Raw genomic sequence first — 19,476 nt, 5'->3', positions numbered from 1 at the left:
CCAACAGTTCACTTTTAGGGTTTTGAGCAATGGTTTCACTAAGGAGGTGGGCTATGTCAGAAAGGGAATGCACAGGGGAACTAGGTGGGCAGTAGATTCCTGCAACAATGATTGATTTACTGCACGGGATCTCAATTGTGCCAGAGAGGAAATCAAAGGTGGCAGGAGGACTAAGGACTAAATAGTTAAAATAGATCGTAATTTTGAGTATATAATAATTTTTAACTTTTAAAAAGTAGCAGAAATTGCAAGGCAGATACTAAGAGAATATATACAGAGTGAGCCTAAACCGGTATAAAATTACTTAAAAAAACATCAAAAAAATACCAATATAAACTCTCTAAGACCGCACTCCTAATAATGCAATAGATGCTACTAATAGTTTGCAATTCCGAAAAAAATACAGTTTATAGCATTAAATCTATATATAAACTCAAAATAAATAAAAAGTATATATGGACCCAACTACACACATAAAACTGTATAAACAATCGGTTGAGAAGAAATGTCCTTAGTGGATTCTTGTGTCCCTATTTAGACAAACAAAAAAGGGGGCTTTTATGGTGAAGTAAGTTTATTTGAGGTAAAACAAAATACAAATATAAATATAGTAAATAAAAGTCAAGGTGCTAGTCAAGATACTAAGAGAACCTACCACCTTAAATCCACGCGCAAAATTTTATTATAAAAAAAATTATAAAATAAATGCAAAATGCAAAAATTATAGTCGAAATAGCCACATGAATTTATTTTAAACTCTTAAGGACAGCTTCAGAATGAAAAGGTCAGCAAGATTCTGAATGTCCATCATGTGTCCTTAACCCCTTAAGGACACATGACATGTGTGACATGTCATAATTCCCTTTTATTCCAGAAGTTTGGTCCTTAAGGGGTTAAGCAATTAGTAATCCAACCTACCCACTGGAAGGCGTGTACTTATAGATTCTTGTTGGACACTGAAGATTATATAAGCAGCAATTTCCAGAGCTGGATACCACAGACAAGACTGAGACAGAGGAGGAACGAGGTTAAAGTCAGGTAAGTGACATTAATACAATACAATACAATACAATACAATACAATACACTCACACTCTTACGGAATGCTCAGGTTTAACAGTAATTGGTGCTCACCAGCTTGCTGCCACTCACCCCATGGGGTTCCTATTAAGGGTTAATAAGTATGTAGGGGTTTAGAAAAATACCCCTTTCTGTCTCATTAGAGATATTGCATATCAGCTTAAAGAAACAAGGTAAGTTGTTGGTGTTTGACTCACCTGGAGGTTTGCCATGATGTGGCAAGTGAGCTTGCACGTTAATGGCCATTGGAGTGGCACTAAAAACCTCCAGTTATTTAAATGTGCATAGGGATTTTGGGTAGTGGGCAAGTAACTTTTTTATATTTGTTTTTTATCGTATGTATTGGGGCTGATGTGGTACTATAGTTATTGCTAATGCCCAGGAGTAATTACATTAGCAGTAATTAAATATAAAGATTCAAATATTTATGTGAATATCTTTACTCCAGGTTGAAGCGTTCCATAGATATGTGGAGAAAAAGAAAAAAAAATATTCCTGCTAAATATATAGCTGTCACGTCTAAACATTTGTTATGAAGGAACACAACTGCAGATTTCGTATAGTTTGAATATTTATTAAAGGAAGTAAAAGGTAAAGACTTTAATTCCAATTTACAGGTACTGTAGCTTTAAGTAGTAAATGGTAACTGAAGTCCACAGTTACAGGCACTGTAGCTTTAAGTAGTAAATGATAACTGAAGTCCACAGTTACAGGCACTGTAGCTTTAAGTAGTAAATGGTAACTGAAGTCCACAGTTACAGGCACTGTAGCTTTAATTAGTAAACGATAGTAAATTGCAGACACTGAATCAATAAGGAGTCTCTTAGTAGAGTTAACGGTTTAGGTGATAAGTAATTACAATAGCTGTTCCATACTTTAACTGAAGCAAGACTGATGCAGATAACTGATATGAAGTATGAGTTGAAGTTAGCTGTAACGGGATTGTTTTTACCGAAGGACTTTTGCAGACAGGTAATAACAGCTTTTAGATGCAACGCTTATCACATTGGTTTTACTTAGCTTCCGGCACATAGAATACTGGTTTCCGAGATCTCCTCAGAGGCGTATGAAGAGTGTTTAATCTTTAGTCGTGGATGAGGAGAGGTGAAGGGAACTTTGCAGAGTCTTTCAGTCCGGTCTGGTAGCAGAGGCTTTCACAACGAAGTTGTAGCCGGGTTGTGAGTAAGGAACGTAGTTCAATAATCCAGCCCTGATCAGCTGGTGCAGTCAGATTAAATAGGCAGACCGTGTCATAAAGGGGTGTGGCTAGGCTCCGTGGAACCAGGAAGTAAGGGGATAATATAATTAAGGCATGACAGTATCCCCTCCTTAATGAGCAACCTCTGGGTGCTATTGACTTGGCTTAGAAGGGTAACGTTTGTGAAACTTGGAAACTAATTTGTCAGCATGAACGTCAGAGGAGTTTTCCCATGTATCTTCATCAACTCCATATCCTTTCCATCTGATGAGGTATTGTAAGGAGCCACGATGGATCCTTGAATCCAGTATACTTTGAATCTCGTATTCTTCTTCACCCTGGACCAATATGGGATCAGGAGAAGTAGTGAGATTTCTTTGGAAAGGGTCAGGATGATGAGGCTTCAACAAGGACAATTGATTGGATCTTTGGCATACAGAACAAGATTTGACATAAGATTCGATAGTTTGGTCTTGACGAGGCCACCAACAGTATCTTTTAGACAATTCAAGGGTCCTTTTCATATCTGGATGACCTGCCAGAGGAGAATCATGAATTAATTCAAGTATTTTAATCCTGAAGGAGGGAGGCACGTAAATCCGGTCTTTGAAATAGTAGAGACCGTTTTTCTTAGATAATTTCATTGATTTAGTAAGTTCAAGAGCATCTTTACTGAGACCTTTAATGTCGTCAATAAGAGAAGATAAGATTCCAATGACTTTAGGCGAAGGAGGTACTTGAGGAGTTTTGTGTTGAGAAAGGACAGCTCCAATTGCAAATTCCGAAGCATCCGTTTCAAGGACATAAGGATATGAAGGATTTGGAAGTTGAAGGATAGGAGCTGTTGTAAACTTTCTCTTTAATTCACCAATGATTGTAGGAGGAGGAGACTCCAGTTCGGTGTCAGAACAACATGAGGTTTTAGCTAGTTCTTTCGTAGACTGAAGAATTGGAATACGTTGCAAGCATGTTTTCTTGCAATAATCAGAATCAAATGCAAGAGAGAAGGGAAACCATGAGATTTGAGGGTTGTGGTTCCTTAACCAGTTGATCCCCAATATAATAGGAAAAAATGGTGATGAGATGACATCAAATATAAGACTTTCCGTATGAGTATGATTGATGGTTACTTTTAGAGGGATGGATTCATGAAGTATTGGTCCCGATGAGATGAGGGACCCGTCAATCACTTTAACAGGTACAGAAGTTCTTTTACGAACACAAGGAATTTTATTCTTTGTTACAAAGGCTGAGTCGATGAATACTCCATTTGCACCGGAATCGATAACAGCCTTGGTTATGATTCTTTTATTGTCCCACTGTAATACAAGAACGATAGGGGACATTTGAGTATTTGCTGTAGAGGGAAGTACACTTAGGATGGAAGAGGCATGAGACTGCCTTCTGCCTTTTGTCCGTTTCAATGAAGGACAATCAGAGACTGAATGAACTTGAGAGGCACAATACATGCAGAGGTTTAACATACGTCTTCGATTTTTCTCTTCAGGAGTGAGGGGACTTCTTATTATCCCTATTTCCATAGGTTCGATTGGTTCAGATGGGTTGTCAGGAGGCTTTGGAGCCCCTAGTTCCATAGGTTCACTTGTTAAGGAAGTCTTTTCTGGAGCTTTTGAGGGAGTGAAAGGTTTGCGGTCTTTTGAAAGAAAAAGAGACTTTTCGGCCTTTCTTTCTCTTAATCTTCTGTCAATGCTGATTGATAGGCGAATTAGAGCGTTCAAATTAGTAGGGAGTTCTGTTCTAGATAATTCATCTTTTACAGCTTCCGATAAACCAATTCGAAACTGGTTGCGCAATGTGATGTCATTCCATTGCGTTTCTATAGCCCATCTTTTGAATTCAGCAATGTAATCTTCAACGGGTCTATTTCTTTGCTGTAGTGTTCTGATTGTTAAATCAGCTGTAGCTTGTTTGTTAGGATCTTCATAGAGAAGAGACATGGCTTCAAAAAATTCATCCAGTGAATCTAAGATGGGGTCATCGTTTTCCAGAAAGGAATGAGCCCATGACATAGGTTCACCTCTTAGAAAGGAAATAACCAAACAAACTTTAGTTCTTTCTGTAGGGTAGGATCGAGGTTTCAAAGCAATTAACAATTTGCAAGAGTTGAGGAACTCCCTGTATCTGGAACGATCTCCATAGAACTTTTCAGGGTTACACACAGCAGAATCACTAGCCGAGTGCAGAGTAGTATGAGGAGTATGAGTTTGTAAATCTCTGATATAAGTGAGAAGTCTTTCGTTAGTAACTTGCAGGTCTTGCACACTTTGGGCTAGTGCATTAACTCTTTGATTCAACGTAGTTATAGTAGAATCGAAATCTGCTGGATCCATTACAATGGCTGGATTATTCTGTCACGTCTAAACATTTGTTATGAAGGAACACAACTGCAGATTTCGTATAGTTTGAATATTTATTAAAGGAAGTAAAAGGTAAAGACTTGAATTCCAATTTACAGGTACTGTAGCTTTAAGTAGTAAATGGTAACTGAAGTCCACAGTTACAGGCACTGTAGCTTTAAGTAGTAAATGATAACTGAAGTCCACAGTTACAGGCACTGTAGCTTTAAGTAGTAAATGGTAACTGAAGTCCACAGTTACAGGCACTGTAGCTTTAATTAGTAAACGATAGTAAATTGCAGACACTGAATCAATAAGGAGTCTCTTAGTAGAGTTAACGGTTTAGGTGATAAGTAATTACAATAGCTGTTCCATACTTTAACTGAAGCAAGACTGATGCAGATAACTGATATGAAGTATGAGTTGAAGTTAGCTGTAACGGGATTGTTTTTACCGAAGGACTTTTGCAGACAGGTAATAACAGCTTTTAGATGCAACGCTTATCACATTGGTTTTACTTAGCTTCCGGCACATAGAATACTGGTTCCCGAGATCTCCTCAGAGGCGTATGAAGAGTGTTTAATCTTTAGTCGTGGATGAGGAGAGGTGAAGGGAACTTTGCAGAGTCTTTCAGTCCGGTCTGGTAGCAGAGGCTTTCACAACGAAGTTGTAGCCGGGTTGTGAGTAAGGAACGTAGTTCAATAATCCAGCCCTGATCAGCTGGTGCAGTCAGATTAAATAGGCAGACCGTGTCATAAAGGGGTGTGGCTAGGCTCTGTGGAACCAGGAAGTAAGGGGATAATATAATTAAGGCATGACAATAGCATGTAAATACCGTAAAATATACATATATATTGCACATATAGAGAGGGGGGATAAGAGTAGTTGCCTCTTGCTGGAAGAAAATGTACAAATTCACATCCTGACGAAGTTGTAGGCGAAACGCGCAGACGTGCGGAGTGACGTCAGATGGTGGGCAGACACTAGGAAGTCCGCTGCATATTTGACTTTGGTCTAAATCGTTCCAGCAAAAGACAGAGCTGCACGAGGGGAGACTGGATACAGAGGCTGCAGAGCACCATTCACCTATTAATTGGAAAACTCAGCTTTTGTGAGTAGGGGCAGATGGCCTGCATATGCTCACTTTCTTCCAGTAAGAGGCAGCTACTCTTGTCCCCTCCCAATATGTGCAATATATATTTATATTTTAATGTTGCTTTTATCTTGTCTGTTAATTACTTTGGTTAGATGAACATCATTTTGATTTATATATAACTAACTCAGTTTGGAAACACTTGAGAGTGATAGGAGTGATAGTTCCTATTTATAAATATTAAGAATTTTTAATCTAATTGTATTATCTGTTTACATTCTTATCGTTTAAAAGTGTGGTTTATTTCCATTTTTTTTAACCTTTTTTGAATGCCTTTTTAGTGCTCCCATCAATTTTTATACATGTTTTAATATATAATTAAGTTGTAATACAGTCCTTATGTTGTAATACAATAAATAATCAGACAAGTCTCTATCCACTAAACACTGAACTGGGATGAAATAAAAAACCTAATTACCGTACAACAGCAAGGCTTTAATAGCCAATGAAAACTTAGAGAGCTACACTGGAACCAGAACATATAGAAAATATCAGTATTTTTGACAAGAGATGTTACATATTTGTGTATAACTAGCCATATATTTTCTCCTACTTCGCTAGTAAATAGATTCCTGAAAATAAAAAAAAACGAGAGATGGAAGGAGTAGACCATAAACATTATCACAATGAAGAGTTTGATCACCATCTACTGATAGATACCTATGTCCGTCATGATGAGACAGACTCCAAAGAGGAACTGTTGAACATGCCACTGCAAAAAATATTTGAGGTATTGTCCTCAGGTATGTTCATGTAATTCCTTTTTATCATTTTTTTTTTGTCAGTTACATCAGTATTAAAGAGGCGCTGTAACTTGTATGGTCTTTGAAATCTCATTGAAATGGTCTGGATGCAATGCCCCTGTCCCCTTAACCCCGCGATGTTAATTAGTGCAGTTTCTGAGACATTGCAATAAGTACATTTCAGGGTTAAGACTGCCCCTAGTTGCTGTCAATGGGCCACTAGAGGCATTTCTTGCTTGTTAGGCAACCTTTGGTGGTCTAATTGATGCTGGATGTCACCACGCTCTGCATGAGGACATCCAGCATCAGTAAAACCTCCATGGGAAAGCATTGCTTTCATATGGGGAGGGCCTAATGCACTCGCCACGGATGCGCATGTGCACCGCGATGGATGACAAGGGAGGGGGGCGTAAGAGAACTAGCACTTCCTAGCACTATGGTGTCCCTTTAACCCCTTAAGGAACAAACTTCTGGAATAAAAGGGAATCATGACATGTCACACATGTCATGTGTCCTTAAGGGGTTAAAGATGTTTATTTATTTGTAAAATATTTTACCAGGAAAGATACATTGAGATTTTTGGGGACTTCCCATGGTGGCATGTCAGCTTGCCTAATAATGCCTGTAGGAGAGTTGGAAGGGAGATATACATATCTAAAGCTCTCGCCCTCCACTGACACTGTCTGGTTAATCAGTTCCTGATTAATGATTCCACTAGGGGGCTTTCTTAGTTTTTTTTAATCTTGTATATGGATGTGTACATAAAATGGAGGTATAAGGGAGATACTGCAAGACTGCTAGATCCTCTATAGATCTTTGAGAACATTGAACTATTTACATCTGATGTGTATCGTGAGAAGTTGCATTTTCCCATTGTGTTCCACCAGGTACCGTGAAAGGAGAAACTCTGATTGATCTCACCATTGCACCAGCCTTCGGTCATTTAATGATTGCGGCTGATTTCTTTAAGGAGATCTTCCTATTAGACTCATCAGACAGTTCGCTAAAGGAAACTGAAAAATGGCTAAATAAGGAGCCAGGAGCTGTAGACTGGTCTCATGGAGCCCACTTTTCATGTAAACTTAAGGGTGTGAGGTAGGTCTGCTGGATTAGATAAATGTTGCTTTGTGTATTCTAAAGGGACCCAGACCACTACATCCTCAATGAAGTGATCTGGGTATGTTGGCCCTGTCCTCTTAACCCTGCAATATAAAACATTGCAGTTTTATAGAATCTATGATGTTTGTATTGCAGGGTTATATCGATTGCAGGGTTAAATCCACCTCTAGTAGCTGTCCCATGACACAAACGCCCATCTGAAAGCACCGAATTTAGTCCTTTACTATGGAGAAAACTATTTCTAGTGAAGTAAATATAGCTGGAATATTCAATATAGATGGAATCTGAGCTTTTGATCTAGTGGAAGTCATATATTAAAGCAGCACTCTCAACGTCTGGGGATTTTGCTGAATTTGCAAAGACCCCTAACAGTGACATCAAAGCTGGTGTCTGGTGGCCAGGAGGGACAGGTAAGGGTGAGATTTACTTACCTTAACCTGTCCCTCATGGGCACGGCCATCTTAATCTGGTGGGTCCTCTAGGGAGCCGATGTCGCTGCTGTACACTCTCTCTCAATGTGCAAGAGTATTACATTGAGATCTATGGAGGATCCATAACTGCTGGTGGCTGTCGGGATTGACACTTGGACTCTGCCCTGAGTCTAAGAAAGTTAGGAGGAGGAGAAATACAGAGACAAAGTAGTCCCTACTTTGTTTCTGTATATTTCTTGACTGGTTTGGAATTTCAGTGAAATTCAAAATGAATATTTCATTAAAGATTCTATCTTTATTAAATACTCACTTATAAGGGTGGTGGAAAACAGTGCTGCTTTAAATAGTCCTTAAATCCCGTATTAATAGCTAGCCCACTAAATAAAATCAATAACAACTACTTTCATTGACTATTGTGTTGTCCAGGCATGTTGCATGCTGTTCATATACAACAGAGGTAGGCAGCCTTCAACACTCCAGTTGTTGTTGGCTATATTTTTATAATGCTGGCAAAGCTTCAGGGGAAATGTAATTCACAACATTTGGAGTACCGAAGGTTGCCTACCCCTCCTCTACATAAAAATATTATATTAATATTTGCCTGATTTCTTTGGGTGTATATAACAGTTTTGGTTGCAATAGTTGCAGATCTAGTATTTGCAGCTACTGCCAGCCCCTCCCACTCAACTCCTCTTCCCCAGCACAGTCTTTCTATGACTATTAAAACAAAACAACTACGTTGTTAAGTGTTAAATATCAAATTACTTAACTCCAATCAGTCTGTAGCCTCCCAAGATCGTTATCCACCCAAAACGATCATATATATGTATAGAACCACAAGCAGAAATGGGATACGGCTGTACAGTCTATGGGGGGAACATACAAAGAAAAAAACAATAGTGTGATACAGTATATACAGTGAAAATGTGCGCTTAAATGGATGCACTCACGAGATGGTGGAGATAAAAGAGCATTCAAGGTGCCTCCCCAGGAAATATGGGGGGATGCTGGTATCCTTTGGTAATGTCGAGCAGCCAATGGGACGCAGGACTCCAGGTGAGTAGTAGTAGAAAATATTCGTAATTTTATTCTCTTTAAAAGGTGATACAACACCATAAAGATAAAATATAAAAGTGCAGCAATAGGTCCAACGCGTTTCGTTCAACACAGGAACTTCATCAGGGACCGCACAATAAAAGAAATCAACAGCAATATTGCAGATTGTAAAAAAATACACTAAATACACTGAAAACACTTCAGTTAATTGGACTAGTTACCACCCAAAACCACTCAAGGCTGGCATCCCAATCGGCCAGTACCTTCGATTGAGACGTAACTGCTCATCTATGGAAGACTTCAAGACTAAAGCTTGGGAACTAAGGCGGGCTTTTAAGGACAAGGGGTACCCAAATAGGGTCTTACGTAGAGCTTATGCTAGAGCCATTAAGACTGACAGGGATACACTTCTTACTGATGAGAAGATACAATCAGTAGAAGACAAGAAACTGATTAGATGTATCGCCACATTTGACGCTGGGTGGGATTACATGATGGATACACTCAAGCGCTATTGGCCGATCCTTAAATCTGACCCACACCTGAAGCATGTAATTACCCCCTTTCCATCAGTTACAGCGAGGAGGGGGAGAAATTTCAGAGACACTTTGGTACAGAGTCATCTGGCACCCAGAAAAATGGAACGTCATAACTATCTACCGAAAGGGTCGTATAAATGCGGGCACTGTAGTGCGTGTGAATTCATGGAAAGGAATTCCAAAGAATTCAGTGACAGCAATAATACAGAGGTGTTCCCTATTCGGTCATTTTTCAACTGTAGAACAGAGGGGGTGATTTATTTACTCATCTGTTCATGCGGCATCAAGTACGTGGGCAAAACATTTAGACCCTTTAAACTACGGATCAGGGAACACGTAAACTCAGTTAGGCGACCCTTAGAAACTCCCATATCCCGGCACCTGAGAATACATCACTCAAATTCCTCTAAAAAACTGAGGTTTATGGGAATTGAGCATATCCCTCAGACCCAAAGAAAAGGTGATTGGGACACTAAGTTGCGTCAACGTGAGTCGTACTGGATCTATAGATTAAAGACCCTTTCTCCCGCAGGATTGAATGAGGGGTTTTCATTTACTGCTTTTTTGTGATTACTCTCATTTTGGATGTAATATATAATTAGGGACATCTCTTACAAGTCCTTTGTACATATTAGGTTGAACACTTGTATATAGTCACTGTTATTTAGATGTATATTACTGTGTGATGTGGGATAGTGTATGGGGTTCAGCATATCTGACAGCCTCAGGAATTTATGGGTGTCACCCATCAGCCTGAAAGGCAAAGAGACTGATGAACTGTGCCCTTACTCTTAAATGTCTCCATCACTAAGTTTCTTTCCCTCTCCCTCTTTATGCTAGGGTGCAATCCACACTGTTTGGTGTCATGCCAAAACTGCACATTTCAAGCCCCCTTCTTTATAATATTCTAATTATGAGTTAAATACTATAGTAGTTAGACACTGCTTCGGGTCATACCAAAGGGGACACTTCAGGACCCTCTGTATAACACCCGATCTGTAAGATTGACACTATAGTGACTGAACACTGTCTTGGGTCATGCTTAAAATGACACATTTCGGGATCTTCTACATAAAGCCCAGATTATCTGGGATACAGTAAGATCGGGACCAAGCACAGGAGAGGGGGTGGAGTCACCGTCCGGCGATCATGATAGATCTAGCCGCAAAAGGGAAGACTCCAAATGATTGACAGCGGCGTCATTATATGACGCGACTTAAATCACTCCCCCTGTATGCGACCGCCTGCCCTTACGTGTGCACCAATGGGAGGGTATGTGGGTGGTCTTATCATGACGGATAAGCGTGTCACCATGTGACATGCCCAGACCACTCCCCCATCCCCACGTGTGCACCCGTCAAATATCCCGATCACGTGATACATAGCCCAATCAACAAGGGTATCCTCTGACCAATCAGAGGATCGGATGCGCACGCAGGAACTACACACAGCGGTAAAGTGTTTCAAGTTGATTGCAACAATCCCTATATAAACGAGCATGGAGACAGGTAGAGGCTTATCACTCCTGACGACGGCGTGTTAGCACGCTGAAACGCGCGTCGAGTTCTCATTTATTTAACTATTTTGTTTGTTTGTGTGTTCACTTAGGTAGCACTTATGGATTCAATTTTTAGTTTAATTTAATTCGTTTTTAAGCTATCTTAGACAGGAAGGCAGTAGGGTAATAAGGTAGGCACTTGTGGTTTTTCGCAGTGCCGAGGTAATAGCACTAGTATCCTCTTTTTCTTAGAGATTGGGGGTTACTTTGTAGTTAAATTGATTTTGGGGATTTTCTTTTTCTCCACCAGAAGGAGGTTACGTTCTCATTTTTCTTTTGGACTTTGGGGGATTTTTTGTTTCTCCCCTCCAAGGAGTTGTAGTAGCCTTCTCCTCCTCAATTTTCCTATTACCCATTTTTTACAACCCTTCAGTTTGGAGGTGTTTAACCTTACCATATTAGGTTTGGAATCTCTCTGTCTAGCGGTTGTTTGGAATTATATGTGTTTTTACACAGTTAATCCCCTTACCCTCATCTTCCCTCCTGTCTTTTTAATCACCTATACCCTTAGGATTATTAAAGGTAGGGATTCCCTTTACATTCATAACTCTTCCATTTAGGAACCTTAGGTTCCATCCTTTTTCTGTCTTTTTCTGAAAACACTTCAGTAAGCCCAAGTGCATTATGTGTTTGGAGTGTTCCTTTTAATACTTAAAGGGTTATTCACCAAGGTGTAAATGTAAGGGAATTTAAATTTTTAAGCTAAAAATATTGTACTGAAAGATAGGTGACATGGATATTTTTTCCAGCTTGGATATTTTGAACTTAAATTTGAAATTTACCTTAAATTCACTTTGAAGCACCATGGTCCTTCAGGGTTGCATAAATGTAGTCTTGGAAAAGGCAAACATTTTATTTAATTTTTTTGATGTTTCCTCTTACAGTTGCCATGATGAGGAGCACAGCAGCGGTTTTGCAAGGTAACTTTTTTACGCATGACCTTGTTTTCATTCAAAACAACAAAAATAACCAAATTTATATAAAACATTATTTGACAACTGGATGAATGCATTTACTGAACACTTTGACAGTTTTTATGATATCACAACTATTGAATTTCAGTGAACACTTGGAAGCTGAGGAAGAGAAAGTCAGAAGTATTGTGAAACGTTGTTTAAAATGGGATCCCACCAATGACAATCCACTGGGTTCCGTCGTACTGCCTCAAGTAGACTGTGCAGTTAGCGCCTGGTACTTTGACGTCGCCTGTAAAGATCAAGAGTGTTATCGCAACAGCTTTAGAAAATTCTCATCCCTTGTGAAGGTGGGAGGTCACCTCATTCTGTTTGCCATTTTCAATGGGACCTATTATACAATTGGTGATCACAGGTTTTCCTTCCTAAACTATAATGAAGATTTTGTGAAGGAAGTTCTCCAAGAGAATGGGTACAACATTGTGATTTGTGAAGTATATGAAAGCAAATTAAGCACTGACTTAATAGATTATAAACAGACTGGGTACATTGTAGCTCGTAAGGAAAGAGAGATTTAATCAAATTAATTCTTAAAGGATGACTCCAATCACCATGACCACTTCTGCTTTTAGCAATCAGTATGTGCAGCGTTTACAGTGGAGAAAAAGTCTTCTGAAAGTAAAATTAAAAATAAAATTGTTCTGAGTTTGCATGTTTTATTTGTTTTTGGTTTGCTAAATTAGATTTGTTTTTAGACCTAACTTTGAAAATCCAAATCCTAGATATGCCATTCTGGTATATATAAAAAAAAAAATATGTAAAATTAAACACTTATTTAATGGAGGTATTTTGGATCTTTTAAATGACGGGATAATGAATGAAGGTAATTCTAAAATCTACTATAGTGAATAAGTCCTTTAAAATTAAATAGGGGAAAAAATGCTGTTCTGCTATTTTTTATTTTTGGTTCATTAAAATATCTTTAAATACCTAGTTTTGCCATTAATTAGTAATTGCACATTATTTAAACTTTTTGCATAGTTTTTTTGTTTTTTCTTTTCTACATCTCAGACAATTTCATTTACTTAGATATCACAAACTCCTGACTGTATCCTGAAAGTATGCGTTTCACTTTCCTGAAAACATTATTTTATTTTTTTTTACATTTTGACTTCTTGACATGTTTTCTAGACAAAAGTCTAGATTGTATTTCTTAACGTTGAAACAAATAAAGCAAGCTATGAAAGTAATAAACTGCCTCATGTTTTTTTGTATTAAGAATGATTGTATGATATGTATATCTATTAGTAATAATAACATTAAATATTCCACATGCAAGCATTCATGAATTTCTTTTTTTTTATTTGGGTAGATCTAAAACCAGCTTGTAAAAGCTGTAGATCTCATGTGTGCTGCCTTTGCAAGCCCTCCCCTTCTAACCCCGCCCAGACTTTCTGTGGCTGTCCAATCACAGACTTCCCAATGCAGCTCAATGAGAGGTCTTTGCAAGGCAGGTTGCTCTGGGCAATTGCTGCCTCTTGAGTTTAGCTCCACTGAGCTAACCAACCAGGAAGTAACAGGATAATGCTGTGGCTAAAAAAAACAAACCTGTGTTTAAAATCACATTCATTGCTACAGGCATCTGTAGAAATGCCAGGTCACGTCTGTTTCTGCTTGCACTGCGAGGAGTTTTATGTTTGGTCTTACCAGAAACATTTTATCACACAGCTAAAAATATTTATTTTGAATTAGAGTATGCTAACAGTATAAAACAAGTGAGGTAAGCATTCAAATTTTAAAGTTTAGAGAATTGAACCAACAAAGAATAATTAAAAAAAAAAAAAGGGGGCCCTAATGGTCTCTTTGAACAGGACCCCTAGCAACCCAACAACGAACAAGCCTATATCACCCACATGAGACCCCCCTTTTTTCGATCCCCCTTAAATTATTTGAGACCCAGAAGCCACACGGAGATTTGGTAAGGGGGCAGCTGACAGCAATTACTGTTGGGAACTTAAACGTGAATTCATTTAGCAAGGTTATAGATCGATGCTAAGATAACATGAATCGGACTGTTCCTTAACCTGCCCTACAACGATACACGGTGTAACCCCCAAGCTTGACCCCCAAAAATCCGAAGCATCTTGCACAAGAGCGCGTCACGGCCCGTACTTCCAAAGAGTGAAGCAGCTGCAGTTTGTAATTTAGCCCATGCTAGTAGGCATTCAATGTAAATACCCCGAATAGATAACGAGCCTAGGAGTCATCTGGTCTGGCACTTGTGGCGCTCCTCCCCTCCGCTACACTTCCATTCCTCCACCATCACACAAAGGATACACAACTAGTACGCAATAATTTACCGAACTGCTAGTTATATCCCAGTCATCACATGATGGGATTCGCCCCATCCACCGTATACAAAGGGCGGATCAATCTTTGTATCGGTATTCAGTATAACCCACATATCGTATTCTGTTCTATTATATTATATTTCATGCTATGTACTATGTATTACGTAAGGCATATTTTACAACGCTTGTTCTGCTTAATGTATTGTGCTCTCCTATGCTACACCAAATAGCAATGCATGCCAAATTGTATTATTGTGAAACCCACTGTACCTTCCCCAATCCCCGACCTCCTTCTTCTTTCTGTACCCCTTCCATTCTCCCCCTTTTAAAAATCTTATCAATAAAACATTGAATAAAAAAAAAAAAGAAATGCAGATATATACAATTTAATAATATAAAGATAACTGATTAAGCTATTCCTCTCATTATATTCTTATCAATAAATCTCCAGAATTAATTAAATGTGATAAAAAAAAATACCATCTACTGTAGAACAGGGGTTCCCAACCCAGTCTTCAAGTACCTCCTACCAGTCCAGGATTTAGAAATTACCCTGTTGTGTCTAAGGTGTTTTTTTTTTCCTTCTAAAAACAGGTTAGACACAACTGATTAATCCCTAAATCCTGGACTGTTAGGGGGTACTTGAGGACTGGGTTGGGAACCACTGATCTAGAGTATGGATCAATCCAAGGACTGGCCGTGCGCTCATATTGTGAAGACATGAGCCGTCATTGTTAGATCCTTTGAACGGGCTGGTGATAGAAGCAAGAATCACTTAAATTTCAGCATTCAGAGAGAGAATGTTATTTTTTTTTACATTTAATAACCTAGGACAGTGCTCATCAACCCTCTCCTTAAGGCACAACTAACAGTCCAAGATGTAGGGATTACCCGTGTGTGTCTAAGGTGTTTAGAAAAAGAAAAAAAGAACTTAGAGTCTAAGGCATTTTTAGTTTGTTTTTTTTTAAACATTTTAGCCACACCAAGGTAACCCCTAAATCCTGGACTGTTAGGTGTGCCTTGAGGATAATGTTGAGGAGCATTGATCTAGGATATGGGAGGTACATTGTGGTAGGACATTATCCACTTTATTTCCATCAGCAGTAAATAAAAAGGAAAATCAACAAAATTATAAATTCTATTTAGCTTCGTCAAATAAAATTATTCTAAGCGGATTAAATTCAACCCACTGGTATTTGTGAACCGATAGTTATAAATAAATACTTGTAGCTGAATATCTCAAAAGCGGCTGAAGAGGAAAGCGAGAATAATCAGGTAAAACGTGTTTTCTCTTTTTATGACTTGAATCAGAATTTCAAGTAAATTATATTTTTACACTTTTTTGAATGTAAACCTTTAATAATGTCTACAGAGCGTCTTCTTAAAATAAAATTTATGAATTCACAGATTTTATTTCAATATGACTATCTCTTGATTCTGAGCACATCATTCTGAGTTTATTTCCTGTTTTTAACCATTTTGAATGCCTTGTTAGTGCTCCCATCAATTTTTATATATTTTTTAAATATATAATTAAGTTGTAATACAATAAATAATAAAATAAATCAAGTAAATGTAGTGCTACAGCTGGTCTCTATCCACTAAACACTGAACTGGGATGAATTAAAAAATCTAATTACAAAAGCAAGGCTACAATAGAAAATTAAAACGTAGAAAGCTACACTGGAACTAGAAACCTTTAGAAACATATTGCAGGAACATATCAGTATTTTTGACAAGAGATGTTACATATTTGTGTATAACTAGCCATATATTGTCTCTTTCTTTGCTAGTAAATTGATTCCTGAAGATAAAAACTCGAGATGGAAGGAATTGACCTTAAACATTATCACGATGAAGAGTGTGATCACCATCTGCTGCTAGAAACGTACGTTGGTCATGAGAAAACTGATTCCAAAGAGGAACTGATGAACATGCCACTGCAAAAAATATTTGAGGTATTGTCCTCCGGTATGTTCATGTTTAATTCCTTTTATTGCTTTTTTTTGTCAGTTACATCTGTATTAAAGAGGCGCTGTAACTTGTATTTCCTTAAAGGGACGCTATCGGCACCCAGACTACTTCATCTCATTGAAATGGTCTGGATGCAATGTCACTGTCCGCTTAAGCCTGCAATGTTAATTAATGCAGTTTCTGAGACATTGCAATAAGTACATTTCAGGGTTAAGACTGCCCATAGCTTGCCTAATAATGCCTGTAGGAGAGTTGGAAGGGAGATATACATAACCTAAAGCTCTCACCCTGCACTGACACCGTCTGGTTAATCAGTTCCTGATTAATTACTCCACTAGGGGCTCTTAGTTTTTTTTACTCTTGCATATGGATGTGTACATAAAATGGAGTTATAAGGGAGATATTTACATCTGATGTGTAACGTGAGAAGTTGCATTTTCCCGTTGTGTTCCTTCAGGTACCGTGAAAGGAGAAACTCTGATAGATCTCACCATTGCTCCAGCCTTCGGTCATTTATTGGTCGCAGCTGATTTCTTTAAGGAGATCTTCATATTGGACTCATCAGACAGTTCGCTCAAGGAAACTGAAAAATGGCTGAATAAGGAGCCAGGAGCTATAGACTGGTCTCATGCAGCTCACTTTTCATGTGAACTTAAGGGTGTGAGGTAAGTCTGCTGGGTTAGATAAATGTTGCTTTGTGTATTCTGAAGGGACTCAGACCACTACATCCTCAATGAAGTGATCTAGGTGTGTTGGCCCTGTCCTTTTAACCCTGAAATATAAAACATTGCAGTTTTATAGAATCTATGATGTTTGTATTGCAGGGTTATATCGATTGCAGGGTTAAATCCACCTTTAGTAGCTGTCCCATGATGCAAACACCCATAAGAAAGCATTGAATTTAGTATTTTACTATGCGGAAATCTATTTCTAGTGAAGCAAATATTGCTGGAATATTCAATATAGATGGAATCTGAGCTTTTGATCTAGTGGAAGTCATATATTAAAGCAGCACTGTCACAGTCTGTGGACTTTCCTGATTTTGTGAATACCCCTAACAGTGACATCAAAGATGGTGTCTGGTGGCCAGGAGGGACAGGTAAGGGTGAGATTTACTTACCTGAACCTGTCCCTCATGTGCGCGGTCATCTTAATCTAGTGGGTCCTCTTGGAAGCCGATGTCTCTGCTGTACTATCTAGCATGTGCGAGAGTATTGAATTGAGATCTATGGAGGTTCCTGCGAGACCGCGGTATCCTCCCTAGACACAGCCAACTCCCTGCAGCCATAACTGGTGATGGCTGTTGGGACTGACACTTGGACTCTGCCCTGAGTCTAAGAAAGTTAGGCAGAGGAGAAATACAGAGACAAAGCAGTCTGTACTTTGTTTTTGTATATCTCTTGACTGGGTTGGCATTTCACTGAAATTCAGAATTCAAAGTGAATATTTCATTCATGGTGGGGGGAAAAAGTGCTGCTTTCAATAGTTATGAAATCCCTTATTAATAGCTAGCCCACTACATAAAATCAATAACAACTGCTTTCATTGACTATTGTGTTGTCCAGGCACAACAAAGAAATTGCATGTGGTTCATATAGAACATAGGTAGGCAGCCTTTGACACTCCAGTTGTTGTTGGCTATATCTTCATAATGCTGGCAAAGTTTCAGGGGAAATATAGTTCACAACATTTAGAGTGAAAAAGGTTGCCAATGCCTACCCTTCCTCTACATAAAAATATTATCTCTGTATTTCAGATCCCCATCTATTGCAAGTAGATATATCCATAAGAAAATGTGCATGTAATTTGTTTTGCATGATTTCTTTGGTGTATATAAAATCTTTGGTTGCAATAGTTGCAGCTCTAGTATCTGCAGCTTCTGCCAGCCCCTTCCACTCCCTTCTTCTTCCCCAACTCGGTCTTTCTATGACTGTTCAATCACAGACTTCTCAATGAGTTGTATTGCTGCCTCTCACGTTTTGCACCCCTGAGCTAACATGACCTGCTATCCGACAGCCCTTGGGGAGTAACAATGTTCATTTATATTGAAATCAGCACTTTTGTAAAATAAGAAAAAGAGGTATCCTTCACACACAAAACACTTCGTAAGCCCAAGTGCATTATGTGTTTTGGAGTGTTACTTTTAATACTTACAGGGTTATTCACTAAGGTTTAAATTCAAAGGGAATAAAATTTTTAAGCTAAAAAAATTGTACTGAAGGATAGCTGACATGGATAATTTGACCTTAAATTTGAAATTTACCTTAAATTCACTTTAAATTCGCCATGAAGCACCATGGTCCTTCAGGGTTGCATACATGTAGTCTTGGAAAAGACAAACATAATATTTCAATGTTTTTATGTTTCCTCTTACAGTTGCCAGGAGGAGGAGCACAGCGGCAGTATTTCAAGGTAACTTTTTTCACGCATGAGCTTGTTTTCATTCAAAACAACAAAAATAACCAAATTTATAAAAAAAAAAAATGAATGCATTTACAAAACACTTTGACAGTTTTTATGATATCACAACTATTGAATTTCAGTGAACACTTGGAAGCTGAGGAAGAGAAAGTCAGAAGTATTGTGAAACGTTGTTTAAAATGGGATCCCACCAATGACAATCCACTGGGTTCCGTCGTACTGCCTCAAGCAGACTGTGCAGTTAGCGGCTGGTACTTTGACGTCACCTGTAAAGATCGTGACAGTTATCGCAACAGCTTTAAAAAAATCTTATCTCTTGTGAAGGTGGGAGGTCACCTCATTCTGTTTGCCGTTTTCAATGGGACCTATTATACAATTGGTGATCACAGGTTTTCCTTATTAAACTATAATGAAGAGTTTGTGAAGGAAGTTCTCCTAGACAATGGGTATACCACTGTGATTTGTGAAGTATTTGAAAGCAAATTAAACACTGACTTAGTAGATTATAAACAGATTGGGTACATTGTAGCTCGTAAGGAAAGAGAGATTTAACCAAATTAATTCTAAAGGATTACTCCAATCA

At 38.5% G+C, this 19,476-nt stretch overlaps 2 protein-coding genes across 2 annotated transcripts; both read left to right on the top strand.

Moving 5' to 3' along the window:
- Positions 1-1,006: 1,006 nt before the first annotated feature.
- On the top strand, positions 1,007-19,445 carry LOC134572627 (nicotinamide N-methyltransferase-like). The gene is made up of 4 exons (XM_063431705.1): positions 1,007-1,038; positions 16,292-16,469; positions 16,930-17,137; positions 19,016-19,445. The coding sequence occupies exons 2-4, from the start codon at positions 16,322-16,324 to the stop codon at positions 19,443-19,445; spliced, it is 786 nt and encodes a 261-aa protein (XP_063287775.1). The 5' UTR covers positions 1,007-1,038; positions 16,292-16,321.
- Positions 6,383-12,725, top strand: LOC134573712 (nicotinamide N-methyltransferase-like). Its single transcript, XM_063433491.1, has 4 exons — positions 6,383-6,530; positions 7,418-7,625; positions 12,118-12,153; positions 12,296-12,725. The coding sequence occupies exons 1-4, from the start codon at positions 6,383-6,385 to the stop codon at positions 12,723-12,725; spliced, it is 822 nt and encodes a 273-aa protein (XP_063289561.1).
- Positions 19,446-19,476: the final 31 nt, after the last annotated feature.

This window comes from Pelobates fuscus, chromosome 9 (assembly GCF_036172605.1).
Source record: "Pelobates fuscus isolate aPelFus1 chromosome 9, aPelFus1.pri, whole genome shotgun sequence".
Lineage (NCBI taxonomy): Eukaryota > Metazoa > Chordata > Amphibia > Anura > Pelobatidae > Pelobates > Pelobates fuscus.
This window is presented reverse-complemented; position numbering and strand designations above follow the sequence as displayed.

Coding starts and splice junctions, on each gene's coding strand:
- LOC134573712 (XM_063433491.1), top strand. CDS start 6,383: ATGGAAGGAGTAGACCATAAACATTATCACAATGAAGAGTTTGATCAC. Junction 7,626..12,117: donor TGTAAACTTAAGGGTGTGAG/GTAGGTCTGCTG, acceptor TTCCTCTTACAG/TTGCCATGATGAGGAGCACA. Junction 12,154..12,295: donor CACAGCAGCGGTTTTGCAAG/GTAACTTTTTTA, acceptor ATTGAATTTCAG/TGAACACTTGGAAGCTGAGG.
- LOC134572627 (XM_063431705.1), top strand. CDS start 16,322: ATGGAAGGAATTGACCTTAAACATTATCACGATGAAGAGTGTGATCAC. Junction 16,470..16,929: donor ATTTGAGGTATTGTCCTCCG/GTATGTTCATGT, acceptor GTGTTCCTTCAG/GTACCGTGAAAGGAGAAACT. Junction 17,138..19,015: donor TGTGAACTTAAGGGTGTGAG/GTAAGTCTGCTG, acceptor ATTGAATTTCAG/TGAACACTTGGAAGCTGAGG.